Source organism: Gymnoscopelus microlampas (genome assembly GCF_963454915.1).
Source record: "Gymnoscopelus microlampas genome assembly, chromosome: 17".
Lineage (NCBI taxonomy): Eukaryota > Metazoa > Chordata > Actinopteri > Myctophiformes > Myctophidae > Gymnoscopelus > Gymnoscopelus microlampas.
In genome coordinates, this window is record NC_139954.1 from 34,240,927 (window position 1) to 34,259,815 (window position 18,889).

At 42.7% G+C, this 18,889-nt stretch overlaps 1 protein-coding gene across 8 annotated transcripts in view; it reads left to right on the plus strand.

Moving 5' to 3' along the window:
- tanc1b (tetratricopeptide repeat, ankyrin repeat and coiled-coil containing 1b) overlaps nucleotides 1-18,889 on the plus strand; it is a gene marked incomplete at its 3' end in the record, with an annotated part of 127,668 nt that overhangs the window by 25,455 nt on the left and 83,324 nt on the right. For 5 of the 8 annotated variants that reach the window (XR_014602661.1, XR_014602662.1, XR_014602663.1 and 2 more), the window contains exon 3: nucleotides 13,171-13,380. Coding sequence is in view for 4 of the 8 variants with exons in the window: in XM_084083659.1 (XP_083939785.1) it covers nucleotides 13,171-13,380 (210 nt within the window). The remainder of the gene's footprint in view (nucleotides 1-13,170; nucleotides 13,381-18,889) is intronic. The other 3 variants (XR_014602664.1, XM_084083658.1, XM_084083660.1) reach the window with 1 other exon arrangement.

Here is an 18,889-nt window from a genome sequence, read left to right on the forward strand (position 1 = left end):
TCTAACCACCTCCACCACAGCCATTTTAAGAAGCATTCCCTCCTTCTCCGCGGCTTGTGAGGAAAGTTTGGGGAAAGCTCCTCCACAGTGCCCTCCCATGTTAGGAGGAGGTTACAGGGAACATTTTCATGTGTTAGTCAAATGTGTTTTTGGCTTGGGTTAGCGTTAGTTTAGTTATTATTAGTCTGTAGCCCCGGTTGAAACGGGTTTTGTGATATATTACAGACTAGACTTTTTTTGTATTTCTGATATTTGGGGTATTTGTTACTTATAGAAGTTAATTTTCACCACTGTATAACAATAAAAACACCTGACATAATATCAGAATTCAGAGTTATTTTCGCACAATTTTACACTGGGCGGCCATTAGCTGAGTTAGTGAGCCTAGGCCCTGGTTGTCGCAGGTTTGATTCCAGGCCAGGCCAGCAATGTGTCGATGTGTGTCCCTGAGCAAGACTCTTCACCCCTAATTGCTCACTACTGCTAGCGATTATAGGATGGGTAAATGCAGAGGACGAATTTCACGTATGTGCATATATATACACATATATATTTATATACTGTGACAAAAAACACCCCAAGGAGTGGGAACTAAATTATTATTATTATTAATTATAATTCAGAAGGGAAAGAAAACTTGCATATCAATAATCTTAAATTTTATTCAGTGGCAAAAATGGGCTTCCATAGTTATTAATGCCTGCTGTCTTGACGAATACCTGCACCATAGTAGCTCGATGTCTGGTAACAGTAGGGGAGGAGAACGAGGCCAGGTATGTTGGTGAAAGAGCATGCTTACTGTAGGTTCCCATAAAACCCTCATTCCTGGGATGGAAGAGGAGGAATTTGTAAACAAACCCAAGGTAAACTGTTCATTAATGTGGAAGTCACATAACTCAGAGAGCCACAGGATGTCTAGACCACAGACAACATACATGAACCACACACACACACACACACACACACACACACACACACACACACACACACACACACACACACACACACACACACACACACACGTACGTGCACGCACCTTGTGTACTGCACATGCACACATGTAGCCATGCATTGTCCTTTTGCACAATCTGTATATTTTGAAATTTGTTAACCATAATAAGTAGTTCTCAAGCCGTAACCACAGGCTTCTTTGACATTAGTTGAAGTATAAAAAAGAAAACTATAAATAAAAATGAAATGAACTCATCAAACTCAGATAGCCTTTTGGTTGGTCAATTTGAGCTAATAATTCAAATTATGTTGCTAGGAGTAGAAAGATTTTCAAACTCAATTCCTCTTAAACCCAAGCAGATTTAGGTCTATGTCATTGTTATTGCTACCCCCCCATTATGTCATTTTAAATGAAAAGAGGAAAATATTTTTCTGATGTTTTCGAAAGTATCCGTGGGTGGGTAGTTTGCTTGGTTGTTTATGTAGATTTTCAAGTCCAGACAGTGTCAGGGTTTAAAATGGTGGAAATAAAGAATGCACCTGATTCACAAAGGGGACCATTGAGTGCAGCTCAAGTCCTACACCAGTATCAAAGCACTTTGCAGCCAGAAGGCAACGATTAGCGGGGCGTAGCTCAAACCACATCTCTTGCAAACACCCGTACATAGACACCCACGCATATACACACAGCGCACACACGCTTACACAAACACATGAGCGCGCGCCCTCAAACCTCAGGTGCGTCCATATGAGACGCACCCTGTCTCTCCCCTCTCATCTGTTGAAAAGCAAAATATGGGCTCTTTTGGAAAGCAGTGAACCTGGTCAGCCAGTCTTGCTGTTTGTTAAAGCTCTAAAAACAACAACCCTTAGGCCAGAGCTCCGTTTCCCTTCACATCACATGGCCAAGGTTTCTGTAAGGAAAGACATTGAAGCTAACATAGTTTTGTTAATATATTTTAGCACTATTGAATTGACCCTTAGTTGGCACACTGACTGCCACCATGTGATTTTAAAAGTGTTATTTCTGCACAACTCATCTAGAGAGCTGGTTTTATATCACATAAGGTGATGTTGAGGTCATGCATGCTAGCAAATTCCTTGGATTCCCTTATTAAGAAGTTATGAGTATGTAAAATACAGTTTACAGTTCACCCGTTCCATATGGTTGTAATAGTACAGTACATTTATTTTCTGTGGCTGATTGAGAAATATTTTCGTATTTAATTACCATTGCCTGTAGGGATTTTGTTGTTGTTTCAATATCCATCATCATGAGATTGCCAAAACCAAAGATCTGTTCTACAATGAAATTTGTCACAAGAAGAATAATTTGATTCTCTAAATGTCCTTTTTAATGGTAAGTAAACGGAAACCTTATAATTTCTTCAGCTGACTGGGAGAAATGGGTCAAATGAGAGTAGAAGGACTGTCATTATTACCATTTCAGACTCCATAGGGGAGCTAAGCGAACTGTTGCCGGGTCAGATCCGACACTGTGCTTCCTGAACAGTGGCTCCTGGCAGGGAAGAATCTGGAGCAGTACCTCAGATGGTTCCCAAAGGCCTGCGATCTGCCAGAGAACCGGCTGGTGAACCATTCTTCACACTCTACCCCCCCACCAAAGCTGTTCATGACCTTGGAAGTGCTAGTGAAGGCATGGAAAATAAAATCCAAACAAATACATCACTACTGGCTGGGAACACACAGAGTGATGTCATCTGAAACAGAACTGGCAGCGTGGTTGGAGCGTTATCTGTCCCCCCGCCCCCCACCTCCGCAATCCCTCAGCCAGCCATGGGGCTGATGAATTCTTTTGATACTTCAAAGAGAAGTGAAAAGGACAGTCTATCAGTTAACAACCCTGGGTGTTTTTGGATGGCTTTTAAAAAGCGATAGTGGCTGTTATGGCAGTTCATTGGTGGAAGAGGTCAGCGGGCCACAGCCTTTTCTAATTACACCATGACCTTCCTGGGCAGGATGCATTCCTTCCGTCTGATTTCCATTTGGTTTTATACCTGTAATGTACTCCATGCACCTCTGCAGTGTCTGCAACTAATAGTTCCGTGCTCTGCCTGTGATCAGATTCACTGTTTCAAGGTTGACTTACGATTCTGTACATGTTTCTGTGACCCACGAGCCGCCTGGGTCCCAATGAACTTTTCTGGGTAGGCATTTTTTAGCGGCTGTGGTTGGTGGATTTCTTACTTAATCATCCAGGCACCCGCCCTAGATGTCACAGTGTTTGACTATTTAAAAAGCATGTGTGGGTGTTTATGGGGGAACCTCTGCTCACAGGCTTTGGCCTTGGGGCCCCTGCTCTCTCCACTTCCCTGGTTTGCTCATCCTTGCTCTGCTCCACGGCTCTGAAAGGCACACAGCATCTACAGATGAATGCCCTGCCATCCCTGGCTCAGTACGGCTTGAGACTGGGTGAACTAATGACCTCGGCTCCTTTGTGCCTGGCCTCAAAGGAAGAGGGGATAATGCTTTCTGCAAGGAGGAGCAACCCGCCTGCATGCTCCCTCTTCAAATTCACTTCTTCCTCACCCAAATGATGGCATTTCATACTATGTTTTATTTGATGGCCCTACTGATAGTTGTACACATCCCAGCTCTGCTGACATGAAGTATAAGGAAGCCAAGAGTGGTTGGGGCAGCATGGATGAATCCTCCATTAATCTCAAATCAATCAACATTGGTACACACACTGACCAATAACAATAAATCCCTTAGTGCCATTTAAGCCTAAAGTAACAACTGGAGCGACTTGGATTCATGCTGAAAGTCACAAGGGGTTTAATCATAACACAGATTTTCAAACATGACACAAAAGAACAAGATTTGCCCTGGCCGTTGTTGTTTGCTTATGGGATTAGGCTCTGTAGAAAGACTCGGATGGACGGCCTTTTTGCCACAACCTCTTCCATTTAACATCACTGAAAAGGCTGTCGGGCAATACTTCCAGTTGTCCAGCGGCTAGTGATGTTCTCATGACCTCACCTGGCCCCAGAAGAAGCTCTGCCTAATGGTCTGTACTAATGGCTAATCTAAATCTGTTGTTAAACCTATCTCCATGGCAACCCAAGACCACAGACCGCACTGCGTTGGGAGGTTTCACGCATGGAAAGCAACTCTCTCTTTTGGCTTGGAGCTTTCTATATGCATATGGTGAGCCACAGGAAGTTGCCAGTTTGGAAGCATGGGCGCCTTCTGAAGACGTTCCAAGGTTGACGGGGCAAGACCAGAACATGGGCGGTTGGAGAAGTCACGCCCGGTGCGACTCTCTTGTCCGCTCCTCAGGGAAGCTGAGTTGTGAACCCTGCCACCTCCAAGGCACACTGGCCTCAGGAGCACTGCTCACAGTCATGATTGATCACAGTATGGAAAACTGCTCAGGGTCATCCATCATCTATGTGTCCTCGGCTTGAACTGTACCAGCAGTGTCCATGGCAGGGAAGGTTGTACGAAAAAAAAACGATACTGTCTGGGATGGCAGTAGAGGACATTCATGCAGTGTGCCACAAGTAAACCCCATGCAAGCGATTTCATTGTTTTTCTAGCTATTTCTCTATAGCTCGCCATGGAAACTGCGTAATTGCACTTTTGATTCTAAACCATGATGGGGTGTAGTTCAGTTTAAGAATGTTAATGAAGCTCCCACCCTGGCACTCACACACATGCTAACTGGGCTAAAGATGTGTGCCCTCCCTTCTGGCCAATCAGTGTGTTGAGATACTCTTCTTTTAAGAGGGACCCTGTTTTTAATACAGAACTTTGCCATAATAGCCCTTCTTTAACTGGCCTCTCTGGCCTTTCTTGTGTCTAGTAGCCTACACATTAGAGTGTTTAGAGCATGGACTGTTTTGGTCAGGTTGTACAGTACTTCAGCTGAGGAGCTTCAAGCACACAGCATCTGACTCCACTGTCACCAATCAGTGGGCTCCGATTAGGATTAACTGTGTGAATGGTAATGAATGGGAGGTGAGAGGGTTGTGTTCCCCTTAGCGTGGGAGCGAATTGGTGTACCTCACTTGACCAGAGTCTGATACTGAAGAGGCCTGTGGAGAGGCATTCAGACTGGGAACATTAACACAATAGTGCCTGTATGAATATCAATAACATATTTTTGTTCCAGAAGTGGATCCACTGTAACACCAAAGCTTTCATTAAAGTACATTTTAGGCCTCATGATATGACATTTAATTAAATTAAACTCAGTTTGATCATAGTGGCAAATCACAACAAGTCATCTCAAGATATTTTACATATAGAGCAGAGACCCAACGTGTTACCCCCTGAGAGCAAGCATTTGGCGACAGTGACACCTGTGGCGATGGACAGGTACTTTACCCTTATGCCAATATGTACATTTGTAACTTCATGCCGTAACTAGGAAATCGCATATCTTTTGTCTTACAATCTGATTTAGCCTGTTATGGTTGAGATGTGGTAATACACCCTCTATCCTTCTGCCATTTCCTTTACTTCTGGTACAGTGAATGCATGATCACCTTAAGAACAATACATCTTATCAGCCATATCTTTGCATTGTCCTGCTGTCAATGTTTCTTCCTAAAGCCCAGGTGTTTTTTGAGTGATTGACTGAATACTTGTCAAAAAGCTCTGCTAAAAGGATCACACAAAAATCCCTGGGGGGATTGTACTCAATTCATCAATAAGATATACAATACATAATAATACATTACATATCAGTAACAACATCAATAGGAAGGATATTTTTACAGAAAAAAGAGGGATGGGGGGTGGAGGGCAGAGGATACCACTCCTATTAGGCTCTTTCCGTGGAGCTCGCTGAGGGAGTGTGTTGGTAAGGGGATAGAATTCTAAGTCCAATTGCACTTTGAGGACAGCCATGTTTAGGTCCGTTTTTAAGTTTGGATAAGGAATCGAGATCTTGAATGGTTGATGGTAGGGCATTCCACATTTTGGTGGCAGCATAGTACAATGCATTTTCCCCCATGTTTGAGCTGAATCTAGGGGTAACAACTGGTCAGGCGAGCTCCCTCTGGTGTTATGCCCATGTGCATCTCTCACTCAAGAGAAGTAGTCAGACGGGTACATGAGGACTTGCTGAGTTTATTTTTGGACCTTAAAAGAATGGATGGGTAGGTATAATGCAGGTATAATGACAGTTTGTTATCGGAAAGCCAAGTGCAGAATATTGCTGCAGCTCAATGCTCAGTGGGACTGCGGTGTCTTGAACACGCACAATTATACAGTACTGCAGCACTCCATTTTCATGATCGGTGGTGTTTCAGAGCACACCTGTGCTCCTTTGTGTAGGCTCTCCTTAGGTAGGGCAGATGCCTCATCAGTATTCACACATCTCCTCACATGGAAATGATGGTTTAATTAGCTTGCGTGGTATCAGGTGGCATATCACATCGTTCCCCATATCTGTATCCCCAATGCCCTTTTGTAATGCCTCCCTGTTAGGAAGCAGCCTGAAATAAAACATGTGGTAGAGCTATTGCTTTGCTCAGATATTTTTCCCATACCCACTTAAATTGGCCATTTATGAAGAGGAATGGGAAATGTCAGCTTCCCTGCCCAGTGCTACCCTCCTCCCTGAGCCCTTCTCCCAGAGACACACACACAAACCCCTCCCAATCTGTCTCCCTTCCCCTGGGGCCAGTGGTAAAGACATTCCAGGGCTCGGACCGCTGCGAAGCATTGCATTCGAGAAAAAAAGAAAGAAAAAAAGAACTGAGGCAGAGACAGAAGAAGGGAAGCCAGAGAGACGGAGAGAAATGGAAAGGAGAAGAAGAGAAAGAATATGGGAGCCAGTGTGAGATCAGACAGCTAGACAAGAGACTGAGAGAAAGAAACGTTAGTATGGGAATGCATGAGTTTTGGACACAGATGATTCTGCAGTCTTGCCATGCATGCATGCAGCAGCAGCTTAACTTTACGTTAAGCAGCTAATTTGCTCTCATTAGCCAGCGTGTATATATTTAAGCTGAGGCTTTCAGAGCTTCAGGAACCATCCTTGTTCTTCCTGACAAGTAAAAACTAAATGCCTGCCAGACTAGTGGTGGTTTTCTCTCCACAAGGACTACCAGCAGAGATGAGGGGGGGGGGGGGGGGGGGGGGCTGTTGTTCCAGCAAGGAAATTCTTCAAACATTTCATGGAATGTGATGTGTGATGAGCTTGTAACATTTCAGCTTTGAGAGTCTGTCCAGCCTTTTTTGTCATTTTTAATATACAGGAGAATGTAATAAAATAATGTAAGAAATATGAGGGCTTGTGTCAAAGAGGACAAAATATTGAACTGTGATCAAGGTTCAAGGTTGTGCTTTATTGTTACATCTTGTGTACAGGTACATAAGAGTAAAACTTATTTTGGTTTGGCTTCCTTCAGACTTTGCAGCATAGATAATATGCTGCATTGATAATAATAGAATAATGATAGAAATCGTAAAAAGATTTAAAGAAAGGAGAGTGCAAAAAAGAGAATAAAATAGAGCAACATCAAATGTACATGTGCATATAGTCTTGGTATATTGTATACACCACCCAAAAAAAAATCCCAGTAGCTGCCACCTAACTTTGTGCAAACAACTTCACAGTATATTCTATATACAGCAGTGATACAGTGATTGCATCTTTTTTTGGTCTGTCTTGACTCTTCAGCCGTGGCAAGAAATGAAGCCAGGTGGAAATTGATCTCACTGCACTGGCTCTTGATGTTATCACATTTATCTTTTATGAAGAAGACTCATACCGCAGCTGGCATGTTCTGCGGATTGTAACGCATGGAATTTCCCTCATATTATTTTAGTTACTTTAGTCTTTTTATGTCTTAAGTCTGACAGTATTTTATTTTGACTGTTCCTATGGCTACTGCTGATGAACCAAAGTGACCTCCATGGGCAAAACACTGATGACCCTAGCAGGAACCTTGCATTGGCTATTAGTCAGCGCTGAAGACGCGTTTGAACAATAATAATCAGCCTCATCTTAATTATTTCAAAGTCAAATAGCATTAGTATTTTATTGATAATGAAGACCCTCCCCCACTCTGTACTTGCTGTCTGGCTCTCTCTCTGCTCTCTCTGTGGGCTGCCTGTGTGTTAACCATGACAGCTTTTGTCAGGCTGTCACCCAAGTCTCGGAAGTACACAGGGAATTCACACTGGCACTCAGTCTAGCAGGAGAATTCCCCCTTTGGTGGATTGCTCTGTGGTCATGCAGCTTTGTGTGTTGACTAAAAGAATCTGCATTAATTATAGCCTTTCTTCACTCTCTCTGTGGTTCATCAAATTAACTAGAGAGAAGCTAATAGAGGGTGGTTGCTTACACACACACACACACACACACACACACACACACACACACACACACACACACACACACACACACACACACACACACACACACACACACACACACACACACACCTTGTCAGAAACTGAAAGGTGCACTCAAATATAAACATAATTATGTATGTGCACTGTACATACAGTACATACATACGTTTATATTTGAGTGCATCTTTCAGTGTGTGTATAGATATAGATAGATATATAGATAGATGTATGTGTATATATATATATAGATAGATATATAGATAGGTGTATGTGTGTGTGTGTGTGTGTGTGTGTGTGTATATTGAAGTCACAGAAAAACTCCTCTAAGCTCAGCTGATGCCCACATGGCTGGGTTCTATAGTTTTCAACTTTTGTGGCAAGTGCAGTAGCACAGTTTGAATACTAAGTGCCCCTTTGTTTGGCATAAGCTCATCCTACGTTGCTCAAGGACAAGGTTACATCCACTGGTGGAACGCTCGTGCTTCTTGTGGACCATAGAGGAAACTCTGCACTCGCTGGCAGTGGGGGTGGAGGGTTCTTTTTATTTTTTTACATTCTCTCACACAGAGTGACAGATCACATTCCACTGCTCAGATTTACTTGAGAGGCAGGCGACACAATCCAGAATTACACCGAGAAAAGCCATTTCGAAGCATTCAGCTGTGCTACCATCTCCTCACATACTAGCAGGGGCAAAATGGGACTCATAAACCATGCATGAAAAAATAAATGTGCTTAAATTCACTGTGGTTGACTTTTATTTGGAGAGGCTGGTCACTTTGCCAAATAGACCGAATAAAGGCCTTGAAGAACCAAAGTTTACATGTTGCTATATTCAAAAAGCAAGGAATTATGTATTTCATCATAATACTATTCATTTATTTATTTATTTGTTTGTTCATGTAAAGTCTCTTGCATTGAGATACCCCTCCTCAAATATTCTTATATTGTCCCTTGAAATACTTAAAGTAATACTTTGAATAAGTAGAGTGTTTAACTTAAAGCTCAAAGTCAAATGTTCCATCTCCATACTGTTACTGGCAGGGCTTGGAAAACGGGACATGGTGTTTGACTTAAGGATTTCAGTATGACTCAAACTGGCCTAGTCAGATAATCAATTTCCAATTTAATATTTATTTAGCTTAATCAATGTCTCAAAAATAATATTCAGCATTTTTATGGGCAGGGCATGTACTCGTGGGCCCTGGCCATTCTCTTTGATGAGGAAGAAAGAGCATGCAAGAGACTGTAATCATTTTTACATCATCTTGGGGCAGTGCTGTATAATTAGAAAGGGTTGATTTCCTTGACCACAGCAGGGGCTGAAATTGCAGGCCTTGCCCCAATCGGGAGTTTAGGAAAGCAACTGAAATAGCGCTGGCGAGTTTCCATCCTTGTGTCCCTCTGTGTTATATAGCATGGGTCAGATGGTAGTGCAGTTACTGTAAATGCTAACTTGTACTTCACAGAACAGCCTTTTCAGTAGATTCTGCATCGTTTTTGTCAGTTGATACTTGATACAACAAAGTATACATTTGCCCATAGTAACGCACTGCATCCTGTTCAGCTGTGCTTGGATGACCAGCTTTTATGTGGTGCATCTTGTTTTCAGAAGCATCACCCCTAATTACAACTTTGTCATAATCTCTTTAGCATGTATTATGGTCAAAAACTGTATCGGCCACGAGCTGGCATGGACACGGCACAAGAGCACTCCGAAGGCAGCTTTTATGATCTGATACTGGGTGTAGCCAATGGTATTTTGTTTTATGGGTTAAAGATATGGTGACAATGAGGATATATTGACACAGACAAAAAGTGTTTCTCTCTAATACCTGATTGCTCTATAATGGGCATGGTTGTCCATTTTGATGATGATTTCACTAGTGCTGTGATTCGTAAAAGGATAGTTTATTTCCTCTTTGCAACACAGAGAAAGCATAGCTGTGCAACACACAGCTGCTGCAAAGCTAAAGCAAGGATTCCTATTGAAACTGCTCAATATTAATTAAGTTAAGAGCCTCTGTTAACTTCAGAATACTATTTCTAACTACTAAAACTACTAAACTTGCTGTACTTCATCTGTTGTCAAAACAAAATCAAAGAAAGGTGACAGCAATTATGTTACCTCAGTTCACTGTTTACTTGTGGTTCACTTCACATACATTACTTTGACTTAATGGAGAGTAAGTCCTTTACCACATTAGTGGATGGAAAATATGCCTCTTTGGCAGGAGTAATTTAAACATCTTTGGCTAAGTAACTTGAAAGTCCAATAAGCACTATAACTCAATACCCTCCAAAGGAAGTAAGACTATAGTATAAGATTTCTGACCGGAAGATGATCCGATTATGTTAAACTTTTGGAAGCATAGAGAATTCCCATACATCTTTCGCATTAACTGCCTTTAGACTGCATCTGTTTTTGTCTTTATCTTTCTGAAATATTAAATTGGTGTTGTCAATTGATATTCCCTCATAAGTTGTTGAATTCTTAGTTTGTGAATTCCATCCAATATAACACAATATTCTGTTGTGCTGGACCTGCTGAATGTGGATACAGATCTCTTGCCAAAAGGTTACAGGTTCCACAGGTCATGGCCTTGGCTGAGTGACTGGCGGACCACTTCACAAGGTAGAAACCAATTGGGGGTATGCAGAGAGGTGCCGTTGTGACCTTGCCGCTTCCTGCCTCTGGCGTTCTTCTTTGTTTTGGAGCTCCTTTTAAAACACAGGACAGCTTTGTGTCCCCTGTGGCGAAGCAGAGACTGGACGAAAACATCTCTCTCTGTTTCTGATTAGCCCCGTGGCCAGCAGCACTCGGTTCCCCTGAGGAGAGGAGCAGAGCAGTAATAGTAGCCTACCACTTGCACTCCTGTCTTTTTTGCGATTGGTTCAAATCTCCAGCTGCAGACAGGCGTCGTTGCTAATCTGAACAAGTCTCCCCAACGAGAGACCCGTACAAGCATGGTCCTGAAAGCAGAACCAAAGCTAATTGTCATTACTGTGGTTTGCCACAGCTGCGATTATGATCTCGCTGGGCCTGGTGACGCAGAGGCTGTATTATTAGAGGTTGATAATTCATACATTTTAATTTGTGGCCATGATGAGTGGACAACTTTAATGCCACAGAATAGATTACCTCGCTCTGTGCTGGCTCCATGACTGGAATAGTCTTTCCATGCAGGATTGGCTCTCGGTGATGCGGGACCTGTGTTTTTTCCATCTAGAGCTAGGGTTCTGCGGAGCGACCTAGCAGCCAGGTGAAATCATTTGCAGGTCTCGGGCCAGGTCATCTAGAGAGCTCAGGGGAACTCTTACTAGGGGAAAAAAGGCCTGGAATGTGCAGACCATCAAACAAAGGAAGAGTGGACTTGATAGGACACAGAGAAGGAATGTAGGCATTATCCAGACCGAGGCTTGAACCTGATAGCCAGAGCAAAGAAATAATAGTCTTTCTGTCAAGACTGATAATTTGAGAGTACAGTGTGCATAGGAGAAACATTGCACAAATCTATCGGCTTGAATGTCAGACTGGATTAGATTCCACACCAGCACAACCAGCTCAGCAGGTTCCTGTGTTTTGAAATTCTTTGACGCTGCTGTACAGTTGCAAACTATAGCAGACTTTTCCATGGGAAATAGGAAACAGTGTTTACCCTTATTTTGCTATAGATTGGAAGCAGTGTAAAAATGTACTCTCCTGAACCTATCATCAGGTTTCATGTTTTATAGGTTACTGCTGTGAGCTTTTCTGATGGCTTATCGGGCCACTGCGCTCGTAGGAGAAGTGAGAGTGCACATTCCCATAGGTTAGGTTATCCGTTTTAAGCCGTAGCCTTGTGAGCACGTTGCTAGCAGGTTGTTGGAGAGATAAAGTTGGGTCTTTTTCCCTTGGCATCTCTAGTTTCACCACTTAGAACTCCAACCTAGAATATTTTATGACAAATTAGTTTAACCACTAACAACACAATAATGTGCTGCTCAGACTTTTTGCTCTTATAGTTAATAATTTTTTTGTTGTCTAAATGGTATTAGGAAAAAACACTTGGGTCATGTTTGGTGAATCAGTCTTTACAGTTTGGATGAGGGCCGCATGCCAGTGTGCAGAATGAGTCACAAAAATGTTATCTAAGCTCAAGTGGTCAATGATAGTGCTTTTATTTACTGTGCTAACTGTGTGTCCTTCCCCATGTGCCCCTGTGGCATGAGAGAAACTCACTGGCCCATGACCTTAGGTTTAAATACACACCATTTGACTGTACATTCTCATGAGTCTGTCTCCCCCCTCCCCCCCCACACACACACACACACACACACACACACACACACACACACACACACACACACACACACACACACACACACACACACACACACACACACACACACACACACACACACACACACACACACACACACACACACCACGTTCGACTCATTGAAAACAGGTATGTGTGTTTTCAATGTGTCGTGGTTAACATGGAATTTGAAATTGAATGGGCTTATATGTGGAAGAGGATGTGTCTGATCCAAATGAATATCAAATATCTAAATATTGTATCAAGCGACTTGTACACAAAAGCCAGAGTAGAAGTTAAAATTACCCCAGAAGTCTTTGAAAGTGAAATACCCCTTTAAGGAAAGCATAGTGAATTCCCATACCCACATAACATTTTCTCTTAGCTGGGTTTATCTCAGTGAAGCACAAAGAAGTAACAAGGAGTATATTTTTGAACATTTAATAATGAGTTCTATATAATCCAGTCTTAACTTTTCATTTTGGAGTCTTCATTTTCACAAGCCCTACAATGTCAGTGAAAAGTTGATTTGATATAATTGTAAGTGATATCACATCCTAAAAGTTCTCCTATTTCTCTTAAGCAGGTGAAGTCCACAGCCACTGTACCCAGAGGAAAGGCCCACCTGAAGGAATCCCTCAGCCCCATGAGCCTGGCAGTGTTCACCCTTTTGCCCAAGATGATGTGTTCAGGCTGAGTCTGGCGAAGGGGGTGTCCATGTCCCTGCCCTCCTCACCTCTCCTGCCACGACAGTCCTACATGATGCCCTTACGTGCTAGCAAAAGATCACCAGGTACCAGTCTTACGTCTTCCACCTTTCAATAACAAACTATACAATAGGTCATTCTCACGCAGAGAGTGGACGCAGTGTTTCTCAAGCGCCATCTCAAAAACTGTGAGTGAATGTGGCAACAGATGAGGCAGAGCAAGTGAAAAAGATTTGATATCCTTCATGACGTTTTGAATGATGACACCCACGTTCACTTTCTGATTGGGTTTAATCAGTCAAACAACGTGGCCTTCCCTGATTTGTTACATCCCTATCATATGACCCAGAGAAAACCAAGTTTGTATTTCCAGTGGTTAATTCAGCATGGATATTAAATTACAGGTGTTACTGACCTTGTTGTCTATGCTAGCAGTTGTTCTTCAGTACATGTTATAATGCTACTACTGCCTATATGTGCAGGAGGAAAACGTATTATGATGTCCACATGTGGAAGGAGCAACAACAAAAATGAGGCTAGTCCATCACCAGAAAGGGGAAACATTCTTTGAATGTTCAAGCGTTTGACTACAAGTTGCACTGATGTTGTGTGTGTTTGTTTTAAAATGAAAACACATTAGTGTGGATGTAGCCTCAGACTCCCTATCAACTGTTTTATATTTAACAAAACCCTCAAGTGAGAGATCCCAAGGTGCATTCTCTACAGCATAATTCAACAAACTCTTTAAGCTCTCAGAATGCAGAATGGATTTTCTATTCCACACCATAGACCCTGGATCTGCCATCAAGCTTAGAGTGCTGTTAGCACTTTGAGAACTACCGCTTTTTCAACACTAATCCCATAGTTACCGGGACTGTATCGGTCTCTGTGGACTTCCTGTTAAAGTGAAGTTTCCTGTCTACCTTCGGGTGCTATTGTGTCAGTTTTGAACATCTGACAGCATTCCACGATTGACAATCCCCTCTTAGCCCTAAAACACTGCCGCTTTCAGCCTATCGTTCTCAGACACATGTCAAACTGCTCTGGTTAGTTATCAGCCTTGGAAAATACAAAAGATACAGAGCTAGACAAAATAGAGTGAGAGACAAAATATAGAGTGACAATAAAGGACAGCGAGACCATCCTGTTTCCCTACAGATGGAATACTACATGTAAACACCATGTTCCAGGGGTTTTGTTTGTGTCTTATTTGATCAGCTTCCGTGAGGATGGTGGTCCGTACGACGGGTCCACTTTATTGGCTCCTAATGGGCTTGTGTTTACACTGTATCTAATTATCAGTCCTCCCTGGCTGCTTCTCTTCGCCATGTTGAGAATGTCGCTCATCAGCAGCTGTGGGGTGCTCCATCTTCAAAGCAAGAGGGCACGGTTGTATCTAGACTTGTTTCAACCTGAGCCTTTTGTATTCTGAATCTGAAGACTTAGCAAAGAGGGTAGAAATCTTTTAAGTGGTCACTCGGCTCCCTCTCACATCTGGGAGTCATCTGGGGGCTATCTTGCCTTTGTTTAGAGTGGCAGAGGCTTTGATCTGTCCTTTAGTGTAAGATGTGTTGAAGTGTAGGTTTAGGTCTTACACAGTGAAGCATCTGGTATGGTTTGGGATGTAGGCCTACTTACACTGTCCAAGTTCATGTTCATGTTATTTTGAGGTCCAACTTGAATTTGAGTTTATTTTGAATGAGGTTGCTAATGGAGAAGAAACCTGTTTCAATATTCAGCTACAGATTGGCATAAGGACATTTCCCCTATGTTTTCATTGGGGAAGTCTTAATTTTAATGCACTCCAAATAACTTTTAAAATCTAATGGACCTTGCAGGGTGAAATTGCAAAAGCAGCGCTGTGCAATATTTTGTTTGAAAGGTACAGTCTGTAATCGTAAATATGCTTACTCTGTACTTTATGGGGCTTAAAAGAAAATCAAAGGAAAAAGCTACACTATTTATAAAGTATAAAAGAAAACTGTCAAGTAGACAAATGTCGGATCCATATCTCAATGCCATTTGAGTTCACCTGCACAGTCAAGTTAAAAATATATTCACATACACATTCATCATTGTTATTTGCAATGACTGTTTAGAACATATCAAAGTGAACATTGATGAAATGCACATTTACTTTGATTGATTGATTGATTGATTGAATACGTTATTAACAGTTTGCAAAAAAAAGCACTAAAAGTACAGTTCTATACAAGGTCTGCTAAAAGGATTAAACCCAAGAAAGTACTGTGGCTTGTTTCCATTGGGGTCCATGTGTATTCAATTCATCGAAAACAGTGACAGTGACAGGGAGGGAAAGAGAATTGTGTATAGAGAGCGGGACTAAGTGAGGAGGAAAGAGTGTGTGAAGGTGAAAAGGCCCCTGGAGAGAAAAGAAGGAACACTCATTAAAGGCACATTCCCATGAGGGTGCACTCAGGCAGAGAAGAGGGGGAAAAATAGACTTGACAAGATAGGATGTCGGACGTACAGGGCAGGAAGGGGAGTCGAGGCTGGGGGGGTCGACTGTAGGCACTGTTCCACTGTCCTCACAGGTGAGTGTGAAAACCCGCAGGGAGAGAGATCACACCTCCGGTTAATAAACACATACTCCAGGAAATGTCTCAGCTCTCTGACGAAAACAACCTGGGTTGCAGTGCTGTATTTTGTCTCGCTCAGCCTTGCTGAAACCATAGAAGCAAGCAGACGTCACACTCCCCTTTACTGTAAAACGCATCACACCATGTGTGTTTGTGTGTTCATGCGCAGTTGCGCACACACATGCGCTTTTATCTTTCACCCTGGAATAAATGGTGTGACACAGCATCTTGTCACTGTTATCATTACTGTTTGGTTTGAAAGCGTATGCTTGATCCAAGCAGCTTAAATGCATCTAGACTCTACAGTCCTGTAGTGTAGAGAAAGGTCCCAGGGGATGACCACCACTTTGGACAACTAATACTACCAAACACCTTCTGGTGATTGGTTCATTTCTACTCACCAACCTATCTATCCTTATTACCCTCCTCCCCAGCCACCCCAGCACGGTCACACTGACAGGATGTGGTTTTCCGCGACTGTGAACGCATTTTGTGGCCCGGCCTTATTTCCTGACAGATTGGATAATGTACGGCGTTGTGGAAGGCCCCCCGACTTAATGGGTGTTCTTTTCATGAAAACTTCACAGGGGACAACAGAGAAACATTGAGTTAATTAGGAGCGTGACGGATGCCCAAGCCACACAGGCTTCGACGCTGTTGGCTGCCACAACTTTGATCAGCTAAGCCCAGAGCTTAACCATCAAACACAGCCCCCTGACATGTGTTGAACAGGACCCAGCCTTTACTGTTGAACACTTTAGGGGTCCACAAAAGGCCCAAAAAAGGAGGGGAGGATACTAGAGGAATGCTGTCTATAATTGTCCAAGATAACTCGCTCCATAGCATAGGTCAGGGGGTCAGTGTAGCTTGTCCAGGTTTGGAACCTCAATTATTGGTGGGGGAAACATCAGACTGGTCCCAAGTTGAGCTTTATGGAGCACCCTTCTCTGTGTCATTGGGATACAATGCTTCTGCTCCCCACATCTGTACTTCCAGCGTTGGTCTCTTGGGCAACTCCACAGTGACCCCCTCTGGTCATGATAGGTCACTGTGCTACCCAGTGGGATTAATAGCATCTGTCCTCCTCAAGGTCGCACTGCTATAAGCTCTGTGGTGTGCTTTTGTAATGACGGCTCCCCCGAGGCTGTTTGGTGATTGAACCACATTCAGAAAAGCCCATTTCCCCTTTACCATATTCATATTTACAATCACCCCGCCTGTCTATGAGATGAGACCCGTAACAGTGCTGCCTTCAGTTCTGTGCTCCATAAGTGTCTATGAATTTCCACTAAGTGAATGGACATGGGTGGATGCAGTGTTAACCACTTAAACCCTGTATACTTCGTTGTATCTTAAATAGCTAAAATAGCTGCTTTTCAAGGCTTGAAAAGCTTGTAGGTATGCTATTTTTGGCAAATATTTGCCTATTTTTGACAAATATTTAAACATTTAAACAATGTTAATTTTTTTGCTGAATGTTCTATTTTTGCCGAATGTTCACCTATTATGACATTCCCAGAATAGTGACACTATTATTTATATGTGGTTAATACATCCACCACTTGTGTGACCATTCTCAAGTCACGTGGGCAACCATTAGCCCCATATCCCTCCCTGTCTGCCTTCAAGGGAGCATAAAACGGCAGTTCATATAATATTTATTGCTACCATGGGCTGCTTGTCATTTTAATTGGTGTATATATGCCATGAGGCTTGGGGAAGATCAGGTCTCTGGTAGACCATTTCACGTGGAAATAATTTCAACTTTCATACTCTGATGGGGGGGGGGGGTTGGATAGAGGCTTCAGCTTCCTTTGGTTCAAAGACTGTTATATTTATCTATCACTCGAGCAGATGTGCACATCAGTGAAAGAGAACACAGTTCAGTGCTTTGGAATGATATCTCTGTCAGAGGATTTGGAAATGCCCCCCAAACTTCCTGTTGGCCATCCAGGCATGGAGGTGACCCTGCTGTTAATGCTATTAGACTGGATGCAATCCTGCTGTGGTGAAACACAGTGCGGATGCTTCCACTTAGTAAGTCATTCTCAACCTCAAGGAAATTCAGTGAACCTCCCCCGCCACCCCCCGCCAACTACACAGTCCTTGGCTAGCCGGAGCCAGCTGTGTTTGGAAGTTGGATCGGGTGGAATAATTTTTTGCTCACAATGGGTTGACACATAGATCTCCTTGTTGCTTATCTCTTCCTTATCTCTACTTTGTGGCTGGTGTCGCTGAGGAGCTCCACGGTTCAGTCAAAAGTTCCTTGGCTGGCATCCATGAGTGATGATGAACTACCTCCATTATCGGCCAGGATGAAGGGCCACCACATAGATGTCAGCTTGGCCTCCCCCAGAAACACCTCACATAGAAGGACTCTTAAGAGAGGTCACGAGGAAGATAGAAATGGAGAAAATCCATTTCTCTCTTGTATAACAAATAGCCCTATGGTCATTGGACACGTCCTTTTTGATCATTAAATGCATCAAGAAAAAAACATCTTGAGCCGTTCATGTTGATCACTGACCTTTTCCCATTTGATATGTCAGAGAGACACTTTTTCTAGAGCAAAATATCTTAGGCAATAATTGGATTTTTAATACAATAGCAGTGCCTGACGGGTTATTGATTTGGCGGAGCTAAGGGAATTCATGAATACCAAATATTGGCAATGTTTCTCTGAGCAAAGCTTGAAGACAGATATTAACACAATAGGCAGTGTGATAAAGATCCATATTCACATCAATGTAGAATCGTAGGAAAGTCATGTCACGGTTGATAGATCTTGATGAAGTACTAATGGTTTCACAACAGCTATGTATGTTTTTCAGCACACCTAATAATTAAAGTGCAGTCATTCATTAATGTAAATGTGATTTCCAAGGACAGTTTATACTTTAACTGAAGCAACCTCTTATATAAGACAGAGACTTATCACAGGAGTGATTGTGATAGGAATCTTTTCATCACTCTGGCTGTGACTCATTTCCATGCT